Raw genomic sequence first — 24,613 nt, 5'->3', positions numbered from 1 at the left:
GTGGAGCGTGAACTCACAAACCGTGAAATCATCACCCAAGCTGAGGTCAGATGTTTAACCAACTGAGCTACCCAGGTGCCCCAAATCTCACTTCAAGACGACAAGTATATATCCAAGTGTATACTTAGCACCATGCAAAATTCTTATTATATCCCTTTAGAAAATTTGGTTTCACTGTCTCTGGGATAGCTGTTTCTAGGCTTCTCCTCAAATCCTAACACCTACTCTAATCTCTCTCTGAGCTAATATCTTATTTCACTAAGAAAACAGAGGTAATCAGAAAAAAAATGCCATCTTCCCATCAGCTGTTTTATGTAATATAACCGCCCCTGCATTCTTCTGAGATGAATTCTTGTTTGTCAACAGATCCCATTTCTTCTTTCCCAACCAGACTCTGCTCCCATAATAAATATTGTCTCTCCAAATCGTATTTTCTTTTTCACTGGGTCACTGTCATCAGAATTCAAACATGCCCCAATATTTGTCATTTTGAAAATTAAAAATAAAACCAGAATTTTCTTAATCCTGTATCTTCTTCTACCGGCTGTCCCAATTCTCTGCTCCCTTTTCCTGCAAAATCCCTTTAAAAGTTCTGTTTTTGTTTTTGTTTTACCTGCTAATTATCTTTATCACACTCCAATCTAACTTTTGTCCCCACCACTGAAACCAATCATTGACCAATCTGGTCAAAGTTGCCAGGAACCGTCTCAGAAGAGTACTTTGATACAGTTTATTACTGTATTCTGGATTTTATCTAATGATTTTACTTAATGATCCCAAGCACAAGATCTATTTATATTTAAAATTTTAAGGTTTACTTGTAAAGCTTTACATAGTATTGTAGTCTAAACATAGTTTTGTAAGGGGTGCCAGGGTGGCTCAGTCAGTTAAGCATCTGACTTTGGCTCACGTCATAATCTTGCAGTCTGTGGGTTCGAGCCCCGCATTGGGCTCTGTGCTGACAGCTCAGAGCCTGGAGCCTGCTTCGGATTCTGTGTCTCCCTCTCTCTCTACCCCTTCCCATGGAAGCTCATGCTCTATCAAAAATAAACATTAAAAAATTAAAAAAAATAGTTTTGTATGTAAAATGTAGAACATGGTTTATAAAGATACCAAGAGAATGTTGTAAATTATAGAGAAGATGAGTGGTCACTTGGTAAAGATAACATAAATTTAAAGATGAATAAAGTCAAGACTTATTAATGCAAGGCTAAATAGAACACTTGAAATAATGTGTTTAAAAATACATCTACTTGAGTGAACTTGGAATTAGAGCCTTCCCAAGACAAGCCTGTGCTGAGACCACAGCCCTGGAACAGCCTGACTGCAGCCTTCTAAGATCCCAGGCGGAGGATGCAGCTGAGGTATGCCCTGAGTCCTGACTCACAGACACTGTGAGATAATAAGCGTGTGTTGTTTTAAACCACTCTATCTGTGGTAATATGTTACACAGAAATACAAAACTAATACATAAGGGCATCAGATGAATAACGAATACTGAAAAGTGTATATATAAGACTAGTGAAAATTCCACATTAAAAAATGTCAAGGGTTTTACAAGTGTTTATAACTAACCCAAACAGGTATAACAAACTGAGACAATTCCTAGTGTTAATTTGAAATAAATACTACTTCAATATTTCATTATTTGGCCGCAATCTTGTTTAGCCAATTTAATCAGTTTCTTATAAAATATGTGTTTTAGAGGCAACCTACATAGTAGGTATTCCCCCTGGTGACGGGAGAAGCCATGTCATGGACCACATTAGCACCACTGCCGGACCAAAGCCTACTAAGTCACTTCTGAATAGGAGTCACCACCTTTTCTTAATATTCCTTCCTTAGTATCAGCTGCTATGTTGCCAAGACAATAATGTTAAGAACTGTAGGTAAATACAATCCATCAGAATGTCTCTACGACATGATCTCTCAGCCTGGCTCTGGCATTCTACTTCCTACACCGGCCTCTTAATCAACACTCCTACGTTTTATTTAAAAGCAGGTGTACCCCTCCAAGGATACACTGATTAACTCCACCATAAACAAAGCATACATTAAAACAACAGCAACAACAACAGAAGTCATTCATCAATAAAAACATGTAAAAAATACAAAGCTGTTTATACGTCCTTTGCTACTGCTAATCACATACCCCTGGGAAAATTAATGAATAAGGAATAACTACTTGATAGTTTGTTTCAATAAAATTGTCCTCTACTCTCCACTCTCACTGTCTTTTCCTCCTTCACTAACCATAGTGTGACTTGATAAAAATTCTGCAGAATCTCAATGAGAACTGTCAACACAAAGCAGTGGATTCTGGAATTTTAACTATCCTTTCATTTAAGAAGCAATAGAACCAGTTGACAGAAATGATGACCTACATGTAGAGAAGTCTAATATGATCCAAAAAAAAACCTTCAAAAGTTCCAAATTGATAAAAGTAAGGATACCACAAAGCAGACTCACAGAGCTCAGTATGGAAAGCAAGCTCTTTTGCCCTAGTGTAGAAGGCAACTATGTAAGAAGGTGACTTTGAGGTCAAAACCAATCAACTTGCTGCAAATGGTCACGGCATTCATTTTGGATAGTAAGTCAGAAAAAGTTTCTATACAGAAAAATTTATTCCAAAAATTGTTCTTACAGAGTTACAATTTTATAGCTTAAATGGTCTTAAAGTGTCATGTTTTTTTTTTTAAGAGGCCTAACAAAAACCAAAAGAACTAGTAGAGTGTCTTACTAATCTACACAAATAATTTTGAATAAATTTGAGACTAAGGTCCATTAAAAACAATAATTTCATCAAAAACCTAAAATGGGAAAGAAATGTTAAGAAGAAACTGCAGAAAAGCTTTTGATAACAACAAAACTTGGAAAGCCAAGTTAATCCAACTTAACTATCATTAAAAAGAAACCTAGTAAATATAAATATATGCACATACATATATGAAAATTATGCTTTAGTTTTAGTTATAAAGGAAGGCTGAAAGTCTCATCTAAGTAATGAATAATCATGAAATGATAGGAATAGATAAAAATAAGTAGTATAATGGAAAGAACATCAGACCAGATGTCACTTCTGAATTTCACTTCTAATCTTGAGTTTAAGCAAATTACTTATCCATGCTAAACCTTTACTTCTCCAAGTATTGAATCAGGTGAAATTGCCATTTTCTAAAATGTTTATTTTTGAGGGAGTGAGAGAGTGGGGAGGGGCAGAGACAGAGGGGGAGAGAGAGAATCCCAAGCAGGCTCTGCGCTGTCAGTGGAGAGGCTGACTTACTGCTCAACCTCAGGAACCATGAGATCATGACCTGAGCCAAAATCAAGGGTCAGATGCTTAACCAACTGAGCCACCCAGGCGCCCCGGAATTGTTAGTTTTGTAGATAAAAAATAAGAGGAGAATAATTTTACTTCTGTATACTTTTTAAGCTTTCCTCATAGGAATGTTGTAATATAATAATAGAAGTGTCATTATTACTCAATCCATGGGGCACTTTTTAGTTTGAAACTTCTTATCCTTTCTACATAAGCACATGCAACATCTTTATTGAAATGTTCTCTTCTCATGGCCTCTGTGGTTTCACCTTCTTCAGATATTCTTCCTACCTTTCTCTTCTTTTTTTTTTTTTTTTGTCTTTCTGGAAACTTTTTGTTCCTTAAGTGTTGTATTCCTCAGAATTCTGTCCTAAAACTAGTCTCACAATACAAAAGTTTAATGTACACAATTGTCCTATATAATCCTATCCATATCAATGACTGGGTACCTCAGGTGGCTGTACACTGATGACTCAAAAATTTTTTTATCTCCTTTTTAAGAGACAACTTTTCAAGGGACCAGCAAGGGACCTACTGAAGGCAAGGCAAGATAGAAAGATTCTACCACAAAAGCCACATGAGAAAGATCTAGACTTTAAAAGTGTCTCTTTTAAACAGAAGAGAATGGAGTAGTTTGTGGCAGACCAATGTTCCTTCTGAAAATAACTAAAAGTAAAATACAACCATCATTACAGAGTTTAATCAGAGAGCTGCTAAGCAAAGAGGGCCAAAGGGGACCAGGATGCTGGGGAAACGAGAACCTCAGAAAGTTTACTGGTCTTTGGGCACCTACTTCAATCATGGGCAGGGGCACCGCATTTATTAATTCTGGGATGAGACAAGATGCTGAGAATTGTGGCTATGCCCGGGCAGAGAGCCGCTTCTTGAAGCCAAAGAAACATGCAGTGTTTCAGAACTAGAAGTGAAACACTACAAGTGTTTCAGAAAAGACTAAATTAAGAGACTTCAAGAGCTTTCCAGCACACATCGTATTTTCCCCTCAAAATATTTGCCACATTGTGAAATTGCCTGAAATGGGAGGCTGAAGGGATAAGCAAGGGATCTCTGAGAACAGAACAGTTTCTGCTAATCTCTAAGGGCTGAAAAAACAAGTACTGGAGTCTAGAACGTGCCAAGGGGAAGGAACCCAGTGAATATATCCGGGGAAAGCCTTGAGAGGCTATGATGTGGTAGTACTAAGGAACAGAGGTAGACAGAACCTCACCAAAACTACAACACAGCCCCAACTCAGCTCGGAGACAGACAGGAGTAAAGCTACCAGTCTACCGCTCTAGCCCAGGAAAGAGCGAACTCTTCCTGAAGAAAGAAAATATAGAGAGCAGCACTGTTCAGCAGAAAAATAACACAGCCACAAATGTGACCCATATACACAATTTAAAATTTTCTAAAAACTATGTTTTCAAAAGTCAAAGGCAGGTCAAATTAATTTTATATTTAGTATATACAAAATAGCACTTCAACATGTGATGGATATAAAAGCTTAATGGGATACTTTACATTCTTTTTTGTTGTACCAAAAAATCCAGCATTTTACAATTACAGCATATCTCAATTAAGATTAGTCATAGTTCAAGTGCTTAAAGTAAAAGCCACATGTAGCTAGTGGATACTTGTATGAATAGCATAGATCTAGAGCTGCAAAAACATTTTTCCCAATATCTAGTAATCAATTAAAAATTGCTATTAATATGCCTAAGAAATTAAGAGGCCAACATGAAGAATACAGAAAAGATAGAAAATAGAAAATGAAAAGGTAAAGAATATCACGTGGGAATTGGAATATATTTTTATCTTCGCTTTTTAAATTTTTTAATGTTTATTCATTTTTGAGAGAGAATAAGACAGAGTGTGAGTGGGGGAGGGGCAAAGGAAAGGGAGACAGAGAATCCGAAGCAGGCTCCAGGCTCTGAGCTGTCAGCATGCAGCCCGATGTAGGGCTGGAACCCATAAACTGTGAGATCATGACCTGACCCAAGTCAAATGCTCAACTGAGCCACCCAGGTGCCCCTGGAATATATTTTTAAATGAGATTAGAGAGCTGAAAATAAAATATTTGCAATCAAGAATTCATCAGACTGATTCAATAAGTTATGTATATGAAAAGACAAAATGGACATAGTCTTCAAAAAAATTATCAAAGCTAAAAAAGGAGACATAGAAAATATGATTAGAACTGTGCCTGGTAAGGAAACTGCCTCATAATTTAAAATCCATCACAACACTCCAGTTGCAGATGATTTTGCCAGTCAAGTCTTCCACAAATTCAAAGAAGAAATTGTATCAATTTTGCACAAAGACATAGAAAATAAAAAGAGGAAGAACACTTTTAACTGTTTTTATGAAGGTGCCATGATTTTAGTTCCAGAACTTGGTAAGGATATTAAGAAAGAAAAATTACAGGGGCACATGGGTCAGTCAATTGAGTGTCCGACTTCGGCTCAGGTCATGATCTCACAGTTCGTGGGTTCGAGCCCCACGTTGGGCTCTGTGCTGGCAGCTCAGAGCCTAGAGCCGGCTTCTGATTTTGTGTCTCCCTCTCTCTCTCCCCTCCCCAACTCATGCTCTGGCTCTCTCTGCCTCTCAAAAATAAATAAATGTTAAAAAATTTTTTTTAAAAAGAGAAATTACAAACTAATCCTTCTCATGACAACAGATAGAAAAATCTAGAACAACATATTAGTAAATCAAACCAAGCAATATGTAAAAAGGATAATAGGCAAAATGTTTTTTTTCCCCCAGGTATATAAGGTTAGAATATCATTTGAAAATTAATGTAATTGAATTCATCAATAGAAGAAGGGAGAAAAATAATATAATCATCTTGTTGAATGCAAAACATTTGAGAAATTAATACCCATTTATAATTTTAAAACTCTTAGCAAATAGGAACAGAATGAAATTTCCTTAATATAAAAAACAGCATCTTTCAAACAAATAACCTAGAGTACTGATGAAATCTTGAAAACCTTCTCAGTGAGATTATAAACAAAACAAGATTACCATCACTTCTATTTAACATTGTACCGGAGATTTTAAATATTTCCTAAATATTGCAAGGAAAATGGAAAAAAATGGAGGAGAGAGGAGTAGAAAGAAGGAGACAGGATAAAAAAGGATGCTAATGGAAGAAAAAATAACATTATTTGTAAATTATATGACTGCAGATCTAGAAAATACAAAAGAATCTATTAACTATTAGAATTAATATGAAAATTTAACAAGCTCCCTGGACGTAAGGGACCTAAAGTTGTAACTAAAAGAGCATGGAATTAGTGCAAAGATAGAGTAGGATATCAGCTAGGAGACTTCAGAAACAGACTCACACATTTACAGCCACCTGGTTACTGTCAGAGATGACACTCTGGTGCAGTAAAGAAAAGTGGTCTCTTCAAATAATGATGAGGATATTCTGCTCTTCCATTTGGGAGAAAAAACATAATTTTTATTCCCACAATTCTCACCATAAACAAAAATGAGTTCCAGATGGATTTAGATCTAAATGTCAAAGGTACAATGCCTGAAGCTTCTAGAAGAAAATAAAACATGTTTGTAACCTTGGAGTAGATAAAATTTTTAGGACACAAAAAGCACTTATCAATAAATATTGATCAGCTATCTTAAAATTAAGAACTTCTGTTCAATAAAAGATACAATTAAGAAAGTGGAAAAAATAAGCCACAGACTGGGAAATACGCCTGTATCCAGCAAAGGACATCTATCTTCAAAATACAATATACATATATCAAATAGATAGATATAGATATAGATATAGATATACACACAATATAGATCTATAAAATATAAAAAACCATTAAAAATCAAAGACTATTCACCCAACACATGGTCAGTAGTATATTCTCAAATATTCACAAGAGGACTAGTTATAAGAGCCAGAGTATCCAAATAACACTAACAGTCAAACAGATAAATTGGAATAAAATCACAAACGGAATATTCTGCAGCCAATGAAAATGAACAATCTACAACTACCCAACTACATAGGGACTCTCACAAACATGCTGAGTAAAAGGTGCCAGACATAAAAAAGTATAGACACAGGGCATGTGGCTGTGCTCTGACTGAAGAGCAGGCCACTCTTGATTTCTGGTTTGTGGGTTCTAGCCATGTTGGCCATAGAGCTTACTTTAAAAAAAAAAAAAAGGTATAGGCACAATATGATTCCATCTCTATAAAATAAAAACAAAAAGATTTTTAAAACCCAGGTGAAAGTAATCCATATTGTTAGAAGTCAGAATAATGATTAGCCTTGAGGGAGCATAAAGAAACATAAACAAGGTTTCTGGATTTTTATTTGGTTGCTGGTTATATTAGGTGCGTTTAGTTTGGGAAAATTCAGTGAGCTTTTCACTTATGATATATGAACTTTACTGTTCCATATAAAAATTTTAAATAAAAAAAAAAGACCCAGACCTTTCTGCTCTGTCATGCTGTGTGTCTACGATGTCTGCAGCAGCTGCAAGCATCACGTTCTCACACAGCAATATCTAAAAAGGCTTCCTCCTCTTTTAATTACGAAAACAATATTTTCCAGACGCTATCAGATTTCCCATTGGCCATGTCTGGGTCACATGTGTAGGTACTAACTGAAAGGGAACTTAGAAACGGAGAATCAGGCATTTTCTATTTTTAGGGTGGAAAGTGGTCTCTCTTGGCCGGGAAGAAAGAATGGAGGAAGAATGTTATGCAAGGTAATCAACACTACCTGCTACCCAGGATTATTATTAATGGCCTCGTAACTAATCTTGCCATAGCTACTTGTCTTCTTCCAATCAAAGCTTAGATTAGCAGTGAAAGACCTTTCACTAGCTTCTCATTTTAATAAGCCCACAGTCCTGCATGATCTGGCCTCTACTTACCTCTTCAGCCTTATCCTGAATGGTCTCTCACCTATATATTGGCCATATTACTTATAATAATGGAAAAACAAATGTACATTGTGCAGGAAACTGGCTCTGAACATACTCCAAAGATCCAGAGATGAGAGAGGTATTAATTGCACTTAAAATGGGTCAACTGTCATGGATATATATGGTCATGGATATCTTATGGTTATATATGGGGGCAAAATTTAAAAAAATTTTTTAATGATCTGCTTGGAAAACAAGAAAACAAAAAAGATAGAAAAGCAGTGGCTCAGTGCAGGAGGTATCAGAGCTAAAAAGCGTGAATTGAGAAAGAACAGAGCAAACAGGAAAGGAAAGGAAAACTATGAAAGAATGTATGAGCACCTCCCAGAACTAACAGACAGGTGCCTCCTTACTGATGGGATCCACTGAGCACCCAGCACAATGAAGGAAACACACACACAAGCATGGCATAGCAGCATGAAATTTCTAAACATCAAGGGTCAGGAGATGATAAAAACTTCTATAGAGAAGAACTGAACACATGTAAAGCAACAGGAATCAAAGTGGTGTTGTATTTCTCAACCTCTACACAGAAAACTATGAGACAATGGAGGATGTGCTTAAAATTCTGATGAAAAATTACTTCCAAACTAGAATTCCATACCCAGCCAAATCATCCCTCGAGGGTGAGATTAAAATAAACTTTTCAGTCATGCAAGGTTTCAACAATTTTACCTCCCATGTGGAAGATGCATTCCACCGAAAAAGGAAGTGAATCAAAAAGATGAAGACCTGGGATGCAGGAAACAAGGGATCTACCAAAACAAAAGGTGAAGGAAATTCCCAGGATGATGTTGAAAGGATGTCATAAACAGATAGCTGTCAGACCAAGTCATCTGAGAGACAGACACCAAGACATGCAAAGAACTTAGAAATTAGAAATGCCAGAAACCTATCAGGGGAAACAAGCGTGAGAGAGAACATGGGGAGGGAGCTGGAGAGGCTGGAAGAACTGTCAGCGTGATGCAGGTCTGACCCCAGGGGAAGGAGACAGGGAGGGAAGGAAGGTTGGAAAGTTGGGTGGACACGTGTTAGACTGCAGTGCCGTTGTATGGAAAGTTCAGCAAGGCCATCCGGGTTCAGCCAAGGTTGCCTGTCAGAGCTTCAGAGTCCCTAGGAATGAGCTGCTTTCGTACTCCGGCTGTCTCGGTCACTGGCTGGGGGCAGACTGCAGGAACGCATGGCCTCTGCACAAATGTGGAGAGGGATTTCAGAAAGCAGCAGCTGGGGCCATCACTCAGTTACTCCCCACAGTCAGAGATTTGAGAAGAGTATTCTCATGGCCACCTGTAATGACTCTACAATGTGCCACCACTGCTAGCCCAAACTACATTTTACAGGATTCCCTTCCCCACGTTTCTGGTTATGTGAGACACAGGAATATTTTCATGCACAAGATTTGGAGGGCAGAAAGGAAGCAGCAGCCATTTTGGTTTTTACGCTCAAGATGAGGTCGTTGTTTTGTGGATCACACGTGCTATCACTATCTGCTGGACCCCTTTGTTGTCATAAGGCGGCGGTGGGCATGCACCTGCTCCACCTTCCTCCTGCGGCTCTCTGACTCCTGGGGTAGGTGTATGCACTCCATAATGAAGGGCATCCACTTCTTGTGCAGGACACTGACATCATAAGGTTGGAGGCAGTGAGAACTGACGTGGATTCTGCTTCGTCTAGTTTGTGCTGATGGGTTCCAGCTCTTCTTTGCTCTTCACCACTTTACATTTATGTTTGCTTTTGACTTCCTGCACCTTGAATTTCAAACTACAGCAGCAGACATGAAAGTATCATCCTTAGAATTTAACCATCTTCCACTTGTATATGGTAAAATCCGTGTATCAACCCCCCATTACATGCCACCACGCACCCTCTCCACACACATAAATACATAGTATGTGCGCATACACACTCCAGTGCTCTGCTTCTCTGACTGAATTTGCAGTGACACACTGACACACTGGCCGAGCTGGAGGTCCAGGAAGGATGTCTTCAAGAAAAACATAGGGAACCGAGAGAGTACACATGACTAGTTCAAAAGGTACTTTATAGGTCTGCAAAAACAATTTAGGGATATATTGATAACTGATAACATTTTAAACATTAAGAAAAAAATGAGGCAACTATTAATTCCAGAAAAATGAAATTATACCTATAAAAGAAATTTAAGCATAGGACATGACAAGAATCAGGTATAACAATACTTATGTGGTCATAATAATGAAAATATGCATAATGATTTCAGCAAGTACTATGAAAAGTCATACCAGGAAGTTAAAGAAAGGGAAGTCTATGAGAGAAGAAATGGAATTATAGAGCTAAATCCCAATATTTCATATTTAAGGCATCATTAGATCATGTCTTTAAATAAAGACAGGTACCCATACATTTAGAGTTGTACATATCTAACATACAAATCTATGTACATATATTACTTAGAAATATGAAAGCAAATACAAGGAAAAAAGGCTAAAATAACTAAGAGGATTGCTTCTAAGAAGTGGGATAGGAGTGTGGGGTAGGGAGATGGGTACTACTACTATAAATGCTATCACAATCCTTTCAGACTTTTAACCTATGTACATGTTTCAGTGTAGTAAAAATACACTTAAACTTCCAAATTAAACTTAAAAACGTAAGCATAAAAAATTCAAAGTTTGTGCAACGGAAAATAAGAAAGACTAAGACTCATCAAGCTGGCAAAAACAAAAAAAGTGAGGCAACATTTGACAATACTAAGTCTAACCCACTTAGAGTTCAAAAACAGACACTAACCGGGGCACGAGGGAGGCTCAGTAGGTTAAGCATCTGCCTTCAGCTCAGATCATGGTCTTGTGGTTTGTGGGTTTGAGCCCTGCCTCAAGTTCTCTGCTGTCAGCACAGAGCCTGCCTCAGATCCTCGGTCTCTCTCTCTGCCTTTTCCCACCCCCTCTCTAAAATAAATAAGCATTAAAACAAAGAAACAAACAAAAATACAGGAGCACCTGGGTGGCTCAATCAGTTAAGCATCAACTTTGGCTCAGGTCATGATCTCATGGCTCGTGAGTTCAAGTCCCATGTTGGGCTCTGTGCTGATAGCTCAGAGCCTGGAGCCTGCTTCGGATTCTGTGTCTCCTTCTCCTTCTGCCTCCCCAACCCACCCCTGCTCATGCTCTCTCTCTCTCTCTTTTCTTCTCTCAAAAATAAATAAACATTTAAAATAACAGGCACTAACCTACTGCTAAGGATGCATACATAGGTGGTAAAACTATAAAGAAAGCTAAGAAATTACCATAAAAAGTTAGCAACACTGGTTACCTCTAGAGAGCAGAAAAAGGATTGTGACAGTGAAGGGAAGAGATGTACTCCCAGCTTCTGGGATGCTCATAAAATTCTATTTCTTACATTAAATAGGGTGTGCACACATATAAACCGTATGAGTGTTTCATAAACTTTGGGGAGGAGGGAGTGCTAAGCACACAGCTGAAACTCCAGCACAGAATCGTAGAACTTCTCATGCTCCATATGAAGTTTAGCTTTTTCCTAGTCCTTGTTATTCCAAATGAATCATAATATGCCATTAAATGAGCTCTAAAATAAATGAATGTTTATGTCAGTTACAAGGTAAATTAATTTATCTTTTATCCCAGAACAAAACTGAAGCAGTTTGTATGTACAGCAAATCTGAGAAAACCTTATGCTAATCTGTACAATTTTGAACTTTTCACATACATGAGTAATTTTTAAGTACATTAAAAAGTACAGTCATTCTATCCCCTAAATCCTAGAACAAAGAAAAGTTAGAAATAGTTTTAGGCACATGTCAGTAATATATCTAAGGAAACAGGCTGTTTAATGGCCTACCACTGGATAAAACAATGCGAAAATCAGGAATTTAAGATCTGAAAGAATCACTGTAAAATAATTTTTATATTAATCATTTAACTGCTAAGTAAAACATTGCTTATTTAAAAAATTCCAGTTGAGGGGCACCTGGGTGGCTCAGTTGGCTAAGCCTCCGACTTCGGCTCAGGTCAGATCTCACGTTGGTGGGTTCGAGCCCTGCATCAGGCTCTGTGCTGACAGCTAGCTCAGAGCCTGGAGCCTGCTTCCGGTTCTGTGTCTCCTTCTCTCTCTGCCCCTCCCCCTCTCATGCTCTGTCTCTCTCTGTGACAAAAATAAATAAAACATTAAAAAAAATTTTTTTTAATTCCAGTTGAAGAAGGATACATGGAGACCCAATTATTATTTTTTTTAATGTTCAGGGGGCACCTGATGGCTCAGTCGGTTGGGTATCCGATTCCTGATTTCAGCTTAGGTCATGATCCCAGAGTGGTGGTATCGAGCCCTGCATCAGACTCTGTGCCACCCCTCTCCCGGACTTGTGCTTGCTCGCTCTCCTACGCGCTCTCTCTCTCTCAAAACTAAAAATATATATATATAAATAATTCTAAAAAAATTTGTTTAATTAAAAAAATATTCAATTTAGCAATGAATCCTTTAAAAAGTCTTTTCACAAGGTGCCTTCAAAAGGACTGTTAAAAAGCTAACTAGGGCAAGATCTATAAGAAGCAGCTTACAAACTCAACAGTTACGTTTAATTAAGAGACACCTAAAATTTTCACTGTAAGGGCATCACAATTCTGTGACAGCAATGAATAAAAAGCATAATTCTAACTTCTATATAACCATAAGCATAGTTTTATGAGATGTGCAGCTCTGAAGCAACTAGAAAGAAAGATAATGGGAAGTATTTGAAAGTGGATGAAAGAGACATTCATTAGTTAGGGCTGATTCCAATTTTCTGGCTTTATGATTTTTCCTTTTCTATGAGATAATAATAGTTCACAACAACTAACATGTTTGGAGCACTTACTCTTTGCCAGGTATTGTTTTAAGAATTTTACATGTACTGATTTATTCTAGTACTAAATGCAACGGCCCTGTGATGTACACTATTTGCATCTTCATTTTATACACAAGAAATCTGAGGCACAGAGAATGCGAACTTCCCAAGGTTCATAGTGAAGTGCAGGAACTCAAACCCAGCAGATGACTCCCAAGCCCATGCTCTTGGATCTTTATCAACCCAAAGACATAAATGTATATCCAATAGCTATGTGTAGTTAAACCTAATTTCAAAAGATTATATGGAAAAGCATAGTAGTAGATGCTTTTACAGCCTATAAAAACATTACCAGTTTTCAAGGTTTTACTCCTTTCAACTACCATTTATTGAGCTGCTACCATGTGCCAGGCACTTAACATACATTTATTTTAATCCTCCCAATACCACATCCCTAATTTACAGCTGAGGGACCTAAAGTTCATAGAGAGGTTATATATTTTGCTAAGGGTCACCTAGCTGGTGAAGGAGGAAGCCAGGATTTGAAAGGAATTTCCCTGTCAAAATTGTGAACATCAAAGTAATAAAATAGTTTTAAAATATGTCTGGAATAAAAATAAAACAAGAATATATTCTGAGATGAGTACAAGCGAATAAATATTTATATGCTTTAAAGAGATGTGGAACTCTACTGGGAAGAAAATAGGAAAATAGCTCAGCTGTGAGAAAAGTCCCACAATACTCACCATTTCCTATTAGTGCTGGTACCTAGAAGTAAAGCATGAAAATGGGAACAAGTGAAATTCTGGTTACAGTTCTAGGCAGAGGTCAAAACCCAGGATACACCTCCAGTTACATTAAAAATTAAAATGCAAACATCTCTAGTATTCTCAATAACAGGTTTCAACAGTTGAAGCGGCTCACCCGTACATATAAACTTTGTCTGCCAGATCTGTGATTTCCACTGGTCCCATAATTCACATACATAATAGATTTTGTTTATAAAAGCATTTAAAAACTCACATCATGATTTATTTTCAAAAGTGTTTATCCAAATCTAGAACATCTGTCTAGAATATTTGAAGTGGAATCATACAAAATGAATATTTTGAAGCAAAAAGTAATGAATTTTGTTTTATATAGATTTTAAAAGCTCTAAACTCACTATACAACCTATTGCTTAAATACTATGAAGTTTGACTTGATCTTGATGTGAATTACTATAATTTTAGGAAAAAGGTTAACTTGTTTCCTAAAACTGCAATCAGTGACAACTGAGTAGAAAAAGCAAAGCCATTTTTGTTCTATTCACATGCACCAACAAACAGCCCAGTGGGGAAATGGCAGTGTGCCAGGTTGCCTGGTGAGCAATTAGGCTTCGTGGCAATCAGGAGACTCTGGAGTCTTAGGCCCTTAGAAAACTTGTATGTTAAGGACTTTGTGCTGTTACTTCCCTTTCCAAGAAGCGTATGTGAGATATATCTTGTGTAGAGGACAATTTCTTCCATCTACAGGACTGAAAGGTTAAAACAACTAATAAGAAGCAAATTGGGGAAAACATTTAAGAGATTAGCAGGCATCACTGCCTACTGGACCTGATGACTAAATGTAATAACTGGTCCCAGGTAGTGAGTAATCTCATCCTAGTAATCAAAAGAAAGGATAACTGAAAGATTCCTGCAATTGTTATAAAATGTATAACTGCATTTTAATTGGTCAAGAAATTCAGAATGGAATTCACAGGCAAACAAACCTGAAATTATCTATGAAAAACAGTTGAAATGGGTAAAAACTCTGTATCGGCAAAGATGTGTGTATTTACTCTTATTAACCTCTATAAGGAAAGCGTCAAAGAAAAAGAACAAATGATGTTGAATGATTCAGATATACCTTACAGGAGACTGTGGGCACCAACTTTCATTTAACCACATTTAAAAAAAAATTTTTTAAGGTTTACTTATTTTTGAGAAACAGAGAGCAAATAGGGGAGAGGCAAAGACAGAGAGAGACACAGAATCTGAAGCAAGCTCCAAGCTCTGAACTGTCAGCACAGAGCCCAGTGCAGGGCTCAAACCCATGAATCATGAGATCATGACATATAACAGACTCAGCCATCCAGGTGCCCCACCATTTAACCAAATCTAACACCAAAGTTCCCTATTATGTGGTAAATGTTTTTTCTTTTTGATGTTTTATGAGTCTGAATGAACAGCAGAGACTGCGAATACACTGGACCCCATTTTCCAAGTTTGCGGTCTATATCTAATATGACACCCAGGAGCATAATAAGAATAAAAATGAATGAGTGAAAATGATTAGTAATGAAAACAGTGAATCTAAGGATCTATAAATATACTTTCTAATACACTTCTTGGCTAGAGTAATTATGTAGGGTCATTTGAAAACTTTTACTAATATTGTCAGGAAGCCACCATATTTGAGTATCTAAATTTCAAGTAGAACACAGGACAAATTTACGATACTTTACACTCATCTAGCCAAGATACACTTCACTTTATAAGTAAAATAGATTTTAAAGGGCAAAAGTCAACATTCAAATTAATCCTTTTTATCAAAAGCTCATTATTTCTCACCTTTAATATTTTATAATTTCATTTAAATTTTTCATTATTTTGTAGTACATAAACCAAGGCTTTTCTCTACTTGTTGTGGCGGTGACGATCGTGGAATACATATCTATAACAACCTATTCTATAAACAGAAATCCTCACAAATTTAAAATGTAAAGACCAACTAATGTTTCACTACACTCAGAAAACACAGAGTCTTTATTCCAAGAGGAACTTTTGCTAAAAAAATGATGTGTGAACAGCAGACACTGATGTTCACACAAGCATACTACAGACAGCCCAGCAGGCGGTTTTCTGTTTTTTTTGGATTATGCTCTGGAGGTGCTGGCACAATGGAATTTCAATACCATAATTGCTTATTTCTCTGTGTATCTTTAAAATAACAGGTAAAGAAAAAAATCGACTATAAGAATAACAAAACAAAAAATGTTTTTAATTCTTCTTTTCAGAGGATGTAATTTATAACCATTACACAAATAGAGAAGAAGCACAAAAGGGGGAAAAAAGAAATAAAGTAATGTTCCAAAGGTTCAGTTTACAAGGACCTCACACTAAGTTTTTTTTTCTCTTCTCTGCAACTCTTACTAGAAACAGTATTATTTGCTAAAAAAGCACTAGCTGCCAAGAGCCAAGGTCCATCTAAAGCAAAATGCTTAAGATGGAAATAGAGTGTTAGTACAGAAAAAAGAGCAACATTCAGTATACAAATTTCTGTAAAACCTGTTTAAAAAAAGAGTAAGATGAAGTTTTGATTTTGGTATCTTTGACGAGAAAGTAACTGTGGTCATAGATAAAATACTAAAACATATAGCAACGTATTACAACAAAAAGATGTAATCAAATTTCAAACTTTCTAATTAAACCTTTTTTCTGAAAGTTATTGGGAATTCAACACTAGTCTTGGTTCACATGATAGAACAATGGGAAAATTTTCCGAATGGTTGAACACTAACCCTGACAAGTGTGGAGAGCCAACTACAATACGTTATATGGTAGCATAACCTGCCACCCACGTTGCTGACAGAACAGCTTTCAAACACATGCACTGAGCTGTAAAACCACAAAATCCCTTACTACACATTGTTTCTTACTCTAGGTGAAATATACCATCAATTCTTTCCACTATAAATCTTTTTTTATTACTATTTTTGAAGCCCATTTAACATTCTGACTGTCTTTTTCTTACAATGTGAAAGATGCCTTTTTAAAAAGTAAAATGCAGCAGGAATGTCATCATCCTACTACAGTATTTCAGAGAAGGCTGCTATCTGCTGTGCAATTTCTCATATTCTGGGGATCCATTTACCTAAAATACATTTTAAGCTAATGTTCTTTTTATATCTCCTTTAAAGACCAAGCCTCTTGATACTGGTTTACTCAGTTTTTTAGAGCATTTGAAAACATTTGCTTTAAGGAAAATTGATCTATTGCTTTGGGGGCTCTTTAAAAAACATACACGATTTTCATCATTACCAAAAAGGAGAGAAAGAGAAACAAATTGTCCAAGTTTCTCATGGAGTGAGCGTTTTCTCTCTTTCTATATCTCTTCCCAACATTTCTCCCTTCCCCCACTCTGGCACAAATTCAAACCTACACCAAAAAAACAAACAAATCCATTTTCGAGTCAAGGCTATAATGGTGCCCTGACTGCATCTTGTGTGTCTCATATGGTAGAACATGTAACCGAAGCAAGACTGCAGGATGACAAACACACTTCAACCTCACTGCAGCACGCTGCTTTGTCAGAGATGCGTTCTTACCTTCCAGAAAAGAGCTCACTGCAATAGTGGCTATCAAATCCATACAAAAGGACTTGATTTAAGGACTGGGAAGGGTGGAAGAAAACAAAACAAAACAAAACCTTATAACTTTTACAGAGACTCAAAGACACTACTACTTTGTACAGATTCAAGATAACTAAAATTATTTCTAAATCTGTATGTCTCCCTCTAATATTTGGCCTGTTTTATTTCTTTCCAAAATTCTCCCTTCTATCCTTTACATTTCGTTCCCCCCAATTCCTGCCCACCATGACCACCGCCAGCCACAGTCTGCTAACTGACTCATAGCATTCCAGGACAGTTACAGGACATAACAGTTTCTTCTGGGGTTTTCATTTGCAATGTTGTTGGCAGGGAGAATCTTATGTGTAAGTGTTCCTATTATACTGGCAAGGTCAATTAGTCCTGTGAACTCTTGGTCTTTCTGCCTGATAGCTTGGTGGATTATTCAAGTGGGACTGTTCATAACCCATAACTGAATGCAGCCAATTAACCTCAGAAACATAACAATACTGGTATCTAATGGGATTTTAAGCTTATCTTAACAGCATACCACAGTAATGTCATTTCCCCCAAATTGGTGGAATATTATTTGATAGAAACTCTACATTTTCCCCAAATTGAATTAATTTGTAAGTTACAATATACAAATTGCACTGTGATTTAAAAAAAATTTTTAAACAGTTTTATTGCAATATAATTCACATACCATACAATTCATCCCTGTAAATTTATTTCATTATTTATTTTGAGAAAGAGAGAGAGAGACAGTGCATGACATGAGCTGAGGAGGGGCAGAGAGAGATGGAGAGAGAGAATCCCAAGCAGGCCCCATGTTGTCAGCATGGAGCCCAACAAGGAGCTCAAACCCATGAACTACGAGATCATGACCTGAGCCAAAATCAAGAGTTAGACGCATACTCAACCAACTGAGCCACCGAGGCATCCCATAGTAAACCCATTTAAAGTGTACAATCCAATGTGCATCTATCACCACAATTCTTCTTTTTATTTATTTCAAGTTTTTATTTAAATTCTAGTTAGTCAACATATAATATAGTATTGGTTTCAGGAGCAGAATTCAGTGATTCATGACTTACATGCAATACCCAATACCCATCTTAACCAGTGCCCTCCTTAATACCCAGCATCCATCTAGCCCATCCCCCACCCATCTCCCTCCACCAACCCTGTTTGTTCCCTATAGTTAAGAGTCTTATGATTTGGGGCAGGTGGGTGGCTCAGTTGGTTGGGCATCTGGCTTCAGCTTCAGCTCAGGTCATGATCTCATGAACTGTAAGTTTGAGCCCATGTGGGCTCTGTGCTGACAGCCCAGGGCCTGGAGCCAGTTTCAGATTCTGCGTCTCCCTCTCTCTCTGCCCCTCCCCTGCTCATGCCCTCTCTCTCTATCAAAAATAAATAAACAGTAAAAATAAATAAATAAATAAATAAAATAAATAAGAGTCTCTTATGGTTTGCCAAATTATATCAATTCTGTTGTAAGAAAGTATACCATAAAGATGCTGAAGCTTTTTAAAAAATAATAATCAAAATTTAAAAAACAATAATCAGTTATTATGCCTACATTTGCTTATATGGTTCATACAACTAAATTTATATAACTAAAGAATATGAGAATCCTTTATTTTTCTAAATGCTTATTTATTGTTGAGAGGGAAAGAGGGAGCATGAGCAGGGGAGGGGCAGAGAAAGAGGGAGAGATAGAATACCACCTCACACTCAGATCTGCTGATAGGACAGAGCCCGATGTAGGACTCAAACTCACAAACCATGAGATTGTGACCTGAGCTGTAATCAAGAATCGGTCGCTTAACTGACCGAGCCACCCAGGCACCCTGAGAATCTTCTAATGTGCAATATCCAGTGCTCCTATCAAGATTTCTCCCAAGATGCAAAAAGCACTACTACTCCCCCAGGAGCTATGTGGAAGTTAACTGGTATTGTACTTCAAATATTCAGAAAAATCTTTAGTTGTCAAATATTATTTAATTTTTAAAACAAAAGAGAGTTTGCATTATTTGAGTGCTTCCTGTGTGGCATGAAATATGAATACATACTGTCCAAATGATCTTAATCATCTCAGGAATCCAATAAAAAAGGCATTTTTCTCCCTATTGTATGTAGGAGGAACCTGATGCGTCAGAGGAGCTAAATATGTTCCCAAGTTTCACACAGCTAATAAGTTGCAAAAATAAGAGACATAAAACCAGATCAGTCCAATTTGCCAAACTGTAGTCTTTCAACATCACTTGGCCTAAAAATTATGAGATAATACCCAGTCGTCTCCCAGTACCACCTATATTGCCAATCTTCAAAACCATCGTATAAAAGGATGGTATCTAATTACAATTAACAACTAGAAAAAACTGAATGAATAAGTGAATAAGGGTGTTTTGATTTCCATATAATCATATCAACACTAAAGTTTTACTAACGGTAAGACAATGTTTTTTTTTTAAATACCTCTTCCAATCCAAATGCATTCTCACATATTTGGACAGACATGTGATCGTCCACACACACCTCAATAGCCTTCTGCCCATATATAACACACAAAGTCATCCAAACTGTCATACCCAATACTCCAATTTCTAAGCCAAGAGTATTTTCTGTAATGCCAGCCCACAATGAAGTGAAAAGCTGTCTTAATACTACAGGTATCAAGATATCAGATTTCTTTGCAAAGAAGGATTTTCAAACTAAGCTGAATAACTTTTTCATATGGTAATGTTTTTTAAAACTATTTGGTCTAGTAAGACTACTTAACATATATTCTAGCAAAAATCATACTGTGATTACTTCTGTTTTTGCTTTACCATCTTCAGACAGAAATAACTTGTTCAATCATTAGCCCAAATAGTCCTCAAAGCAAATACCTATTAACAGGAGCACAGCCTGTGCGCATTCCCAAAGCTCAATCACTACTCCTAATGTTTCTGCTATGGAGGCTTTCAGATTGGCCAGAGGGACTCTCACAGTTTCACTCACTGCTTAGTGGAAATATCTGTAAAAATATTTATGCAATTAGGATAAACAGAGCTTTTATGAAAATACTGTCTTAGCTAAAGTAATGACAGTTAAGCTGTGCATAAATGGCATTTTTTAAATGTCCACTTATCCCCCCTACTCTGTAAGTTTATTATGATAAATGTTGTATCAGGTTGAAAGAATATATTCTGCAAAGAAAGTAGAAGGACTGAGAAGTAGAATTCAGAGTCCTCAATATTAAGTCAGCTTTGCTTACTTTTTAAATAAATCAAATAAAAATAAATCTGATAAATAAAAAATTCAGTAACAATACAAAATCCAAGGATGTATCCAAGTTAGTAAACTACTGCCTTAATTAGTAAAGAAAGATCTAATATATTGACACAATGAATCAACATGTGATCCAACAGATCTTATACTATTAACTAGATCATATTAGAAAAATTAAAATTGCTAAACCACTTATTCCTTTTTAAAAGGCACATAATGCTGATGCCACTGATGCTATAGTTTCAAAGAACTGAATCTGTAATAGTTAATCCACTACCAATGGAAATTTCATTAAAATTAAAAACAAAACCTAGAAAACCTGCATAGGACATATGCTCTATCCAATTCTGGAAAACGAATTTTCAAATGCAAAATATCAACCTTAATTTAAAAAAAAAACCTCACATTTAGATCTAACAGAAAAGAACTGAATCCTAGATGACTTGTCTATTCTCTATTACTAGAGCAGGTCTTAATAAAGAAAAGACATTTATCTAGCACTTTCAAACCTTGTGCAGTCATGTATGAGGAAGGATAAAGCGGCCATTTTAAAACTGAAGTGAAAAAGACATATGGAAGGACGCCTGGGTGGCTCAGTTGGCTAAGCGTCCTACTATTGCTTTCGGATCAGGTCATAATCTCAGGGTTTGTGATTTCGAGCCCCACGTAGGGCTCTGTGCTGACAGGGTGGAACCTGCTTGGGATTCTGTCTCTCCTTTTCTCTCCGCCCCTCCCCCACTCATTTTCTCTCTACCTCGCTCTCTATCTCTCTCAAAATAAATACACTTAAAAAAAGACATATGGAAGGATATAAACTTATATTGATTGAAAAAACCTATGTTTCTGGTGTGTTGCAGATGTTTTTACACAGCTTAATCTCATTTAATCTTTATAAACACACAAACAAAATAGGTATTGTGATTCTCATTTTTTAAAGTAAACAGAAACTGAGAAAGAACAGAGAAAGCACCCTATATCACAAAATACAGAAGTAATAGTACCAAGATTGCAACTCTGATCTGACTACAAAACCTATGATTAAAGCAGCATGTGGCAAAGATAATCTAGAAACATGTTCCTTCCTCTGGCATAGGTCTCATCCTTCTGTCCCACTTTGAATACAATATTTAAAACCCAGATTGCAGATTATGAACCAGACTGGGTTTTTGCCCCCTCCCCGTAAGCCAAGGTTAGAGAACTCTGCGTTCAATGGCGAGTACAATATGACTCTGGGGGAATAGCAGCAAGTTTCAAATGACTACAAATTCAGGTTAAATGGAGTTCAGTGAGTCATGATAATTCCATGCCACTGATAATCCCGATCTCAGTCAAGAGAAAACTTTCAAATTTGAATTCCATATTTGCCTTAGACAATTCTCTTTCAACACAAAGCAACTCTTCATACAAAGTAAGTATTTTAAAGCAGGGGACACCTCTCAATACCTTTCACCCATTTTCCACAGATAAATAGTAAAATTTTAAAATAAAGCTAACACTTAACAACCAGATTTTACAAACTAGCTGAAAATAATTTTGGGGCTTTTAAAAATATTTTTATTATCTTAAGTGTGAAGCAGCTACCTAAAATACCAAAGTAGATGAGTGAAGATAGAGATTGCTTTTCATTCCTCAGTTTGCTCTCATTCCTTGAAGTGCCTTCCTTCTTATACTTAACCTGAGCTTATCACCTTTAGGCCATGATACAAGGTAAGTTATGAGTCTCCTGGATTCTCCCTGGCAACTTACATTCCCTTTGGTCCTGATCTCTAAGAGCACACGCTTATACCAGAAAATGGGGCTGCTAAAGTAGAATCAGTTTGAAAACAAATCTCCTTAGACCCTTTCCTTCAGTAAAGCTAAATCAAATGTCCCTCCACTATCTTTAGAGTAAATATAAGGATCACTGCATAAACAACAAATTACACAAATATTAAATGAACATCTATGTGCCAAATACTTAGGTATGAGGGCTATCAAGACAGATACTAGCCTTGTGCTAGTGGAAGCTATCAAAGACTTATGGCAGCTGATTAAGAAATATGGCATACTAAAATCAACAACACAAGAAACAACAGGTGTTGGCGAGGATGTGGAGAAAGATGAACCCTCTTCACTGCTGGTGGGAAGGCAAACTGATGCAGCCACTCTGTTAAAGAGTATGGAGTTTCCTCAAAAAAAATAAATAAATAAAAATATGAGTACCAGGTGTTGTATGGAAGGGTTGAATCACTGAATTGTACACCTGCAATTAGTATCTATATGTTAGCTAACTGGGATTTAAGTTCACACTTCTAAAAAACTGAAGAAAGATGTTACTTGACAGAAGAAAAAAAAAGTTACAAATAGAAGTAACTTACAATCCAGCTATTCTATTAGTATCCAAGAAATACTATTAGATATCTCCCCCAAAAAGACAAAAATACCAATCAAAGGGACACATGCACTCTGATATTTATAGCAGCATTATCTACCATAGCCAAATTATGGACACAGTCCAAGTGTCCACTGAATGATGACTAGATAAAGAAGATATGGTACGCATGTGTACACACACACAAATACACACACACACACACACACACACACACACACACGAATATTAGCCATAAAAAAGAATGAAATCTTGCCATCTGCAAATACCATGGATGGATGTAGAGAGTATTAGGCTAAATGAAATAAAAGCAGGCAGAGAAAGACAAATACCTATGATTTCACTCATATGCGGAATTTAAGAAAACAAATGAGCAAAGGGGGTGAGAGAGAGAGAGAGAGTGAGAGGCAAAGAAACAGACTGTAAACTATACTCTTACCTATAGAGATGGTTACCAGAAGGGGGGGAATGGGTTAAACAGGTGATGAGGAATAAGGCATGCACTCACTGTGATGAGCACCCGGTGATGTATGGAAGTACTGAATCACTTCATTGCACACCTTAAATTAACACTGCACTGTACATTAACTAACTGGTATTTAAATAAAAACTAAAAAAAATATTCCATAAAATTACTAAATAAATAGCAGAAGGGTAAGATTAGTACATAAAAATATATATACGATTATTAAGTAGGTTACAAATTTGACTCCAAAGCAAAATGGGTATCTTACTGGTTCGGACATGGTATAGATGCTCTTCTACTTATAAACAGATTAGTTTCCAAAGAGTTATCATAAATGCATTTTAATCATATGTGCAAATTTTTAACTACAACAGCAACTGCTAATATCATCTACTGGTAACTAGCAGAGTCGCCATACTTTGTCCCTCAATCACTGCTCCCTCACAACAGGTCAGTTTTTCATGTCTACCACAGTCCCTTTGCTGAAGGGTCTTGAGCAGAAGAACCTGCGTGTGTGTGTACAGTGACAACCCAGATGCCTTCCTGATTTCAGATCTGGAGGAAATTTTACTCTGGATCTGTATTAAAAGGCCACTCTGAGATATAATGGACTACATCCTCAACAATATTCCTAATGGAATTACAATAATAACTTTTCTCATTTCCTAGGTGTCTCAATGGAGGCCTATGGATTACCACTGAAGAGAATTTCTATAAAAGCAATTTTATAAAATAATGTAGCCAAATATAATATTTCCAGTAGCTTTATAAAGAACATGCATATCTTTCAAGCAGCTCCCAATTAGAAAGAAAGAAAGAAAGAAAGAAAGAAAGAAAGAAAGAAAAGGAAGGAAGGAAGGAAGGAAGGAAGGAAGAGAAAGAGAGAAAGAGAAAGAAAGAAAGAAAGAAAGAAAGAAAGAAAGAAAGAAAGAAAGAAAGAAAGAAAGAAAGAAAGAAAGAAAGAAAATAGGAAAGTCAACTCTTGGAAGAACAGTCTAAAAATCTGAGAATGAGCTTTTAAGACAATTGGCATCACAG

General features: G+C 36.7%; 1 protein-coding gene across 3 annotated transcripts in view; it reads right to left on the bottom strand.

Annotated features, from left to right (window-relative positions):
* ANAPC10 (anaphase promoting complex subunit 10) overlaps window positions 1-24,613 on the bottom strand; it is a 101,190-nt gene that overhangs the window by 7,966 nt on the left and 68,611 nt on the right. Inside the window, exon 5 of one of the 3 annotated variants that reach the window (XM_029956087.1) lies at window positions 13,834-13,855. The exons of the other annotated variants lie outside the window; for them this stretch is intronic. Coding sequence (XP_029811947.1) covers window positions 13,834-13,855 — 22 coding nt within the window. The remainder of the gene's footprint in view (window positions 1-13,833; window positions 13,856-24,613) is intronic. 3 annotated transcript variants of the gene reach the window in all.

The sequence above is a fragment of the Suricata suricatta genome, chromosome 1 (assembly GCF_006229205.1).
Source record: "Suricata suricatta isolate VVHF042 chromosome 1, meerkat_22Aug2017_6uvM2_HiC, whole genome shotgun sequence".
In the NCBI taxonomy this organism is placed as follows: domain Eukaryota; kingdom Metazoa; phylum Chordata; class Mammalia; order Carnivora; family Herpestidae; genus Suricata; species Suricata suricatta.
This window is presented reverse-complemented; position numbering and strand designations above follow the sequence as displayed.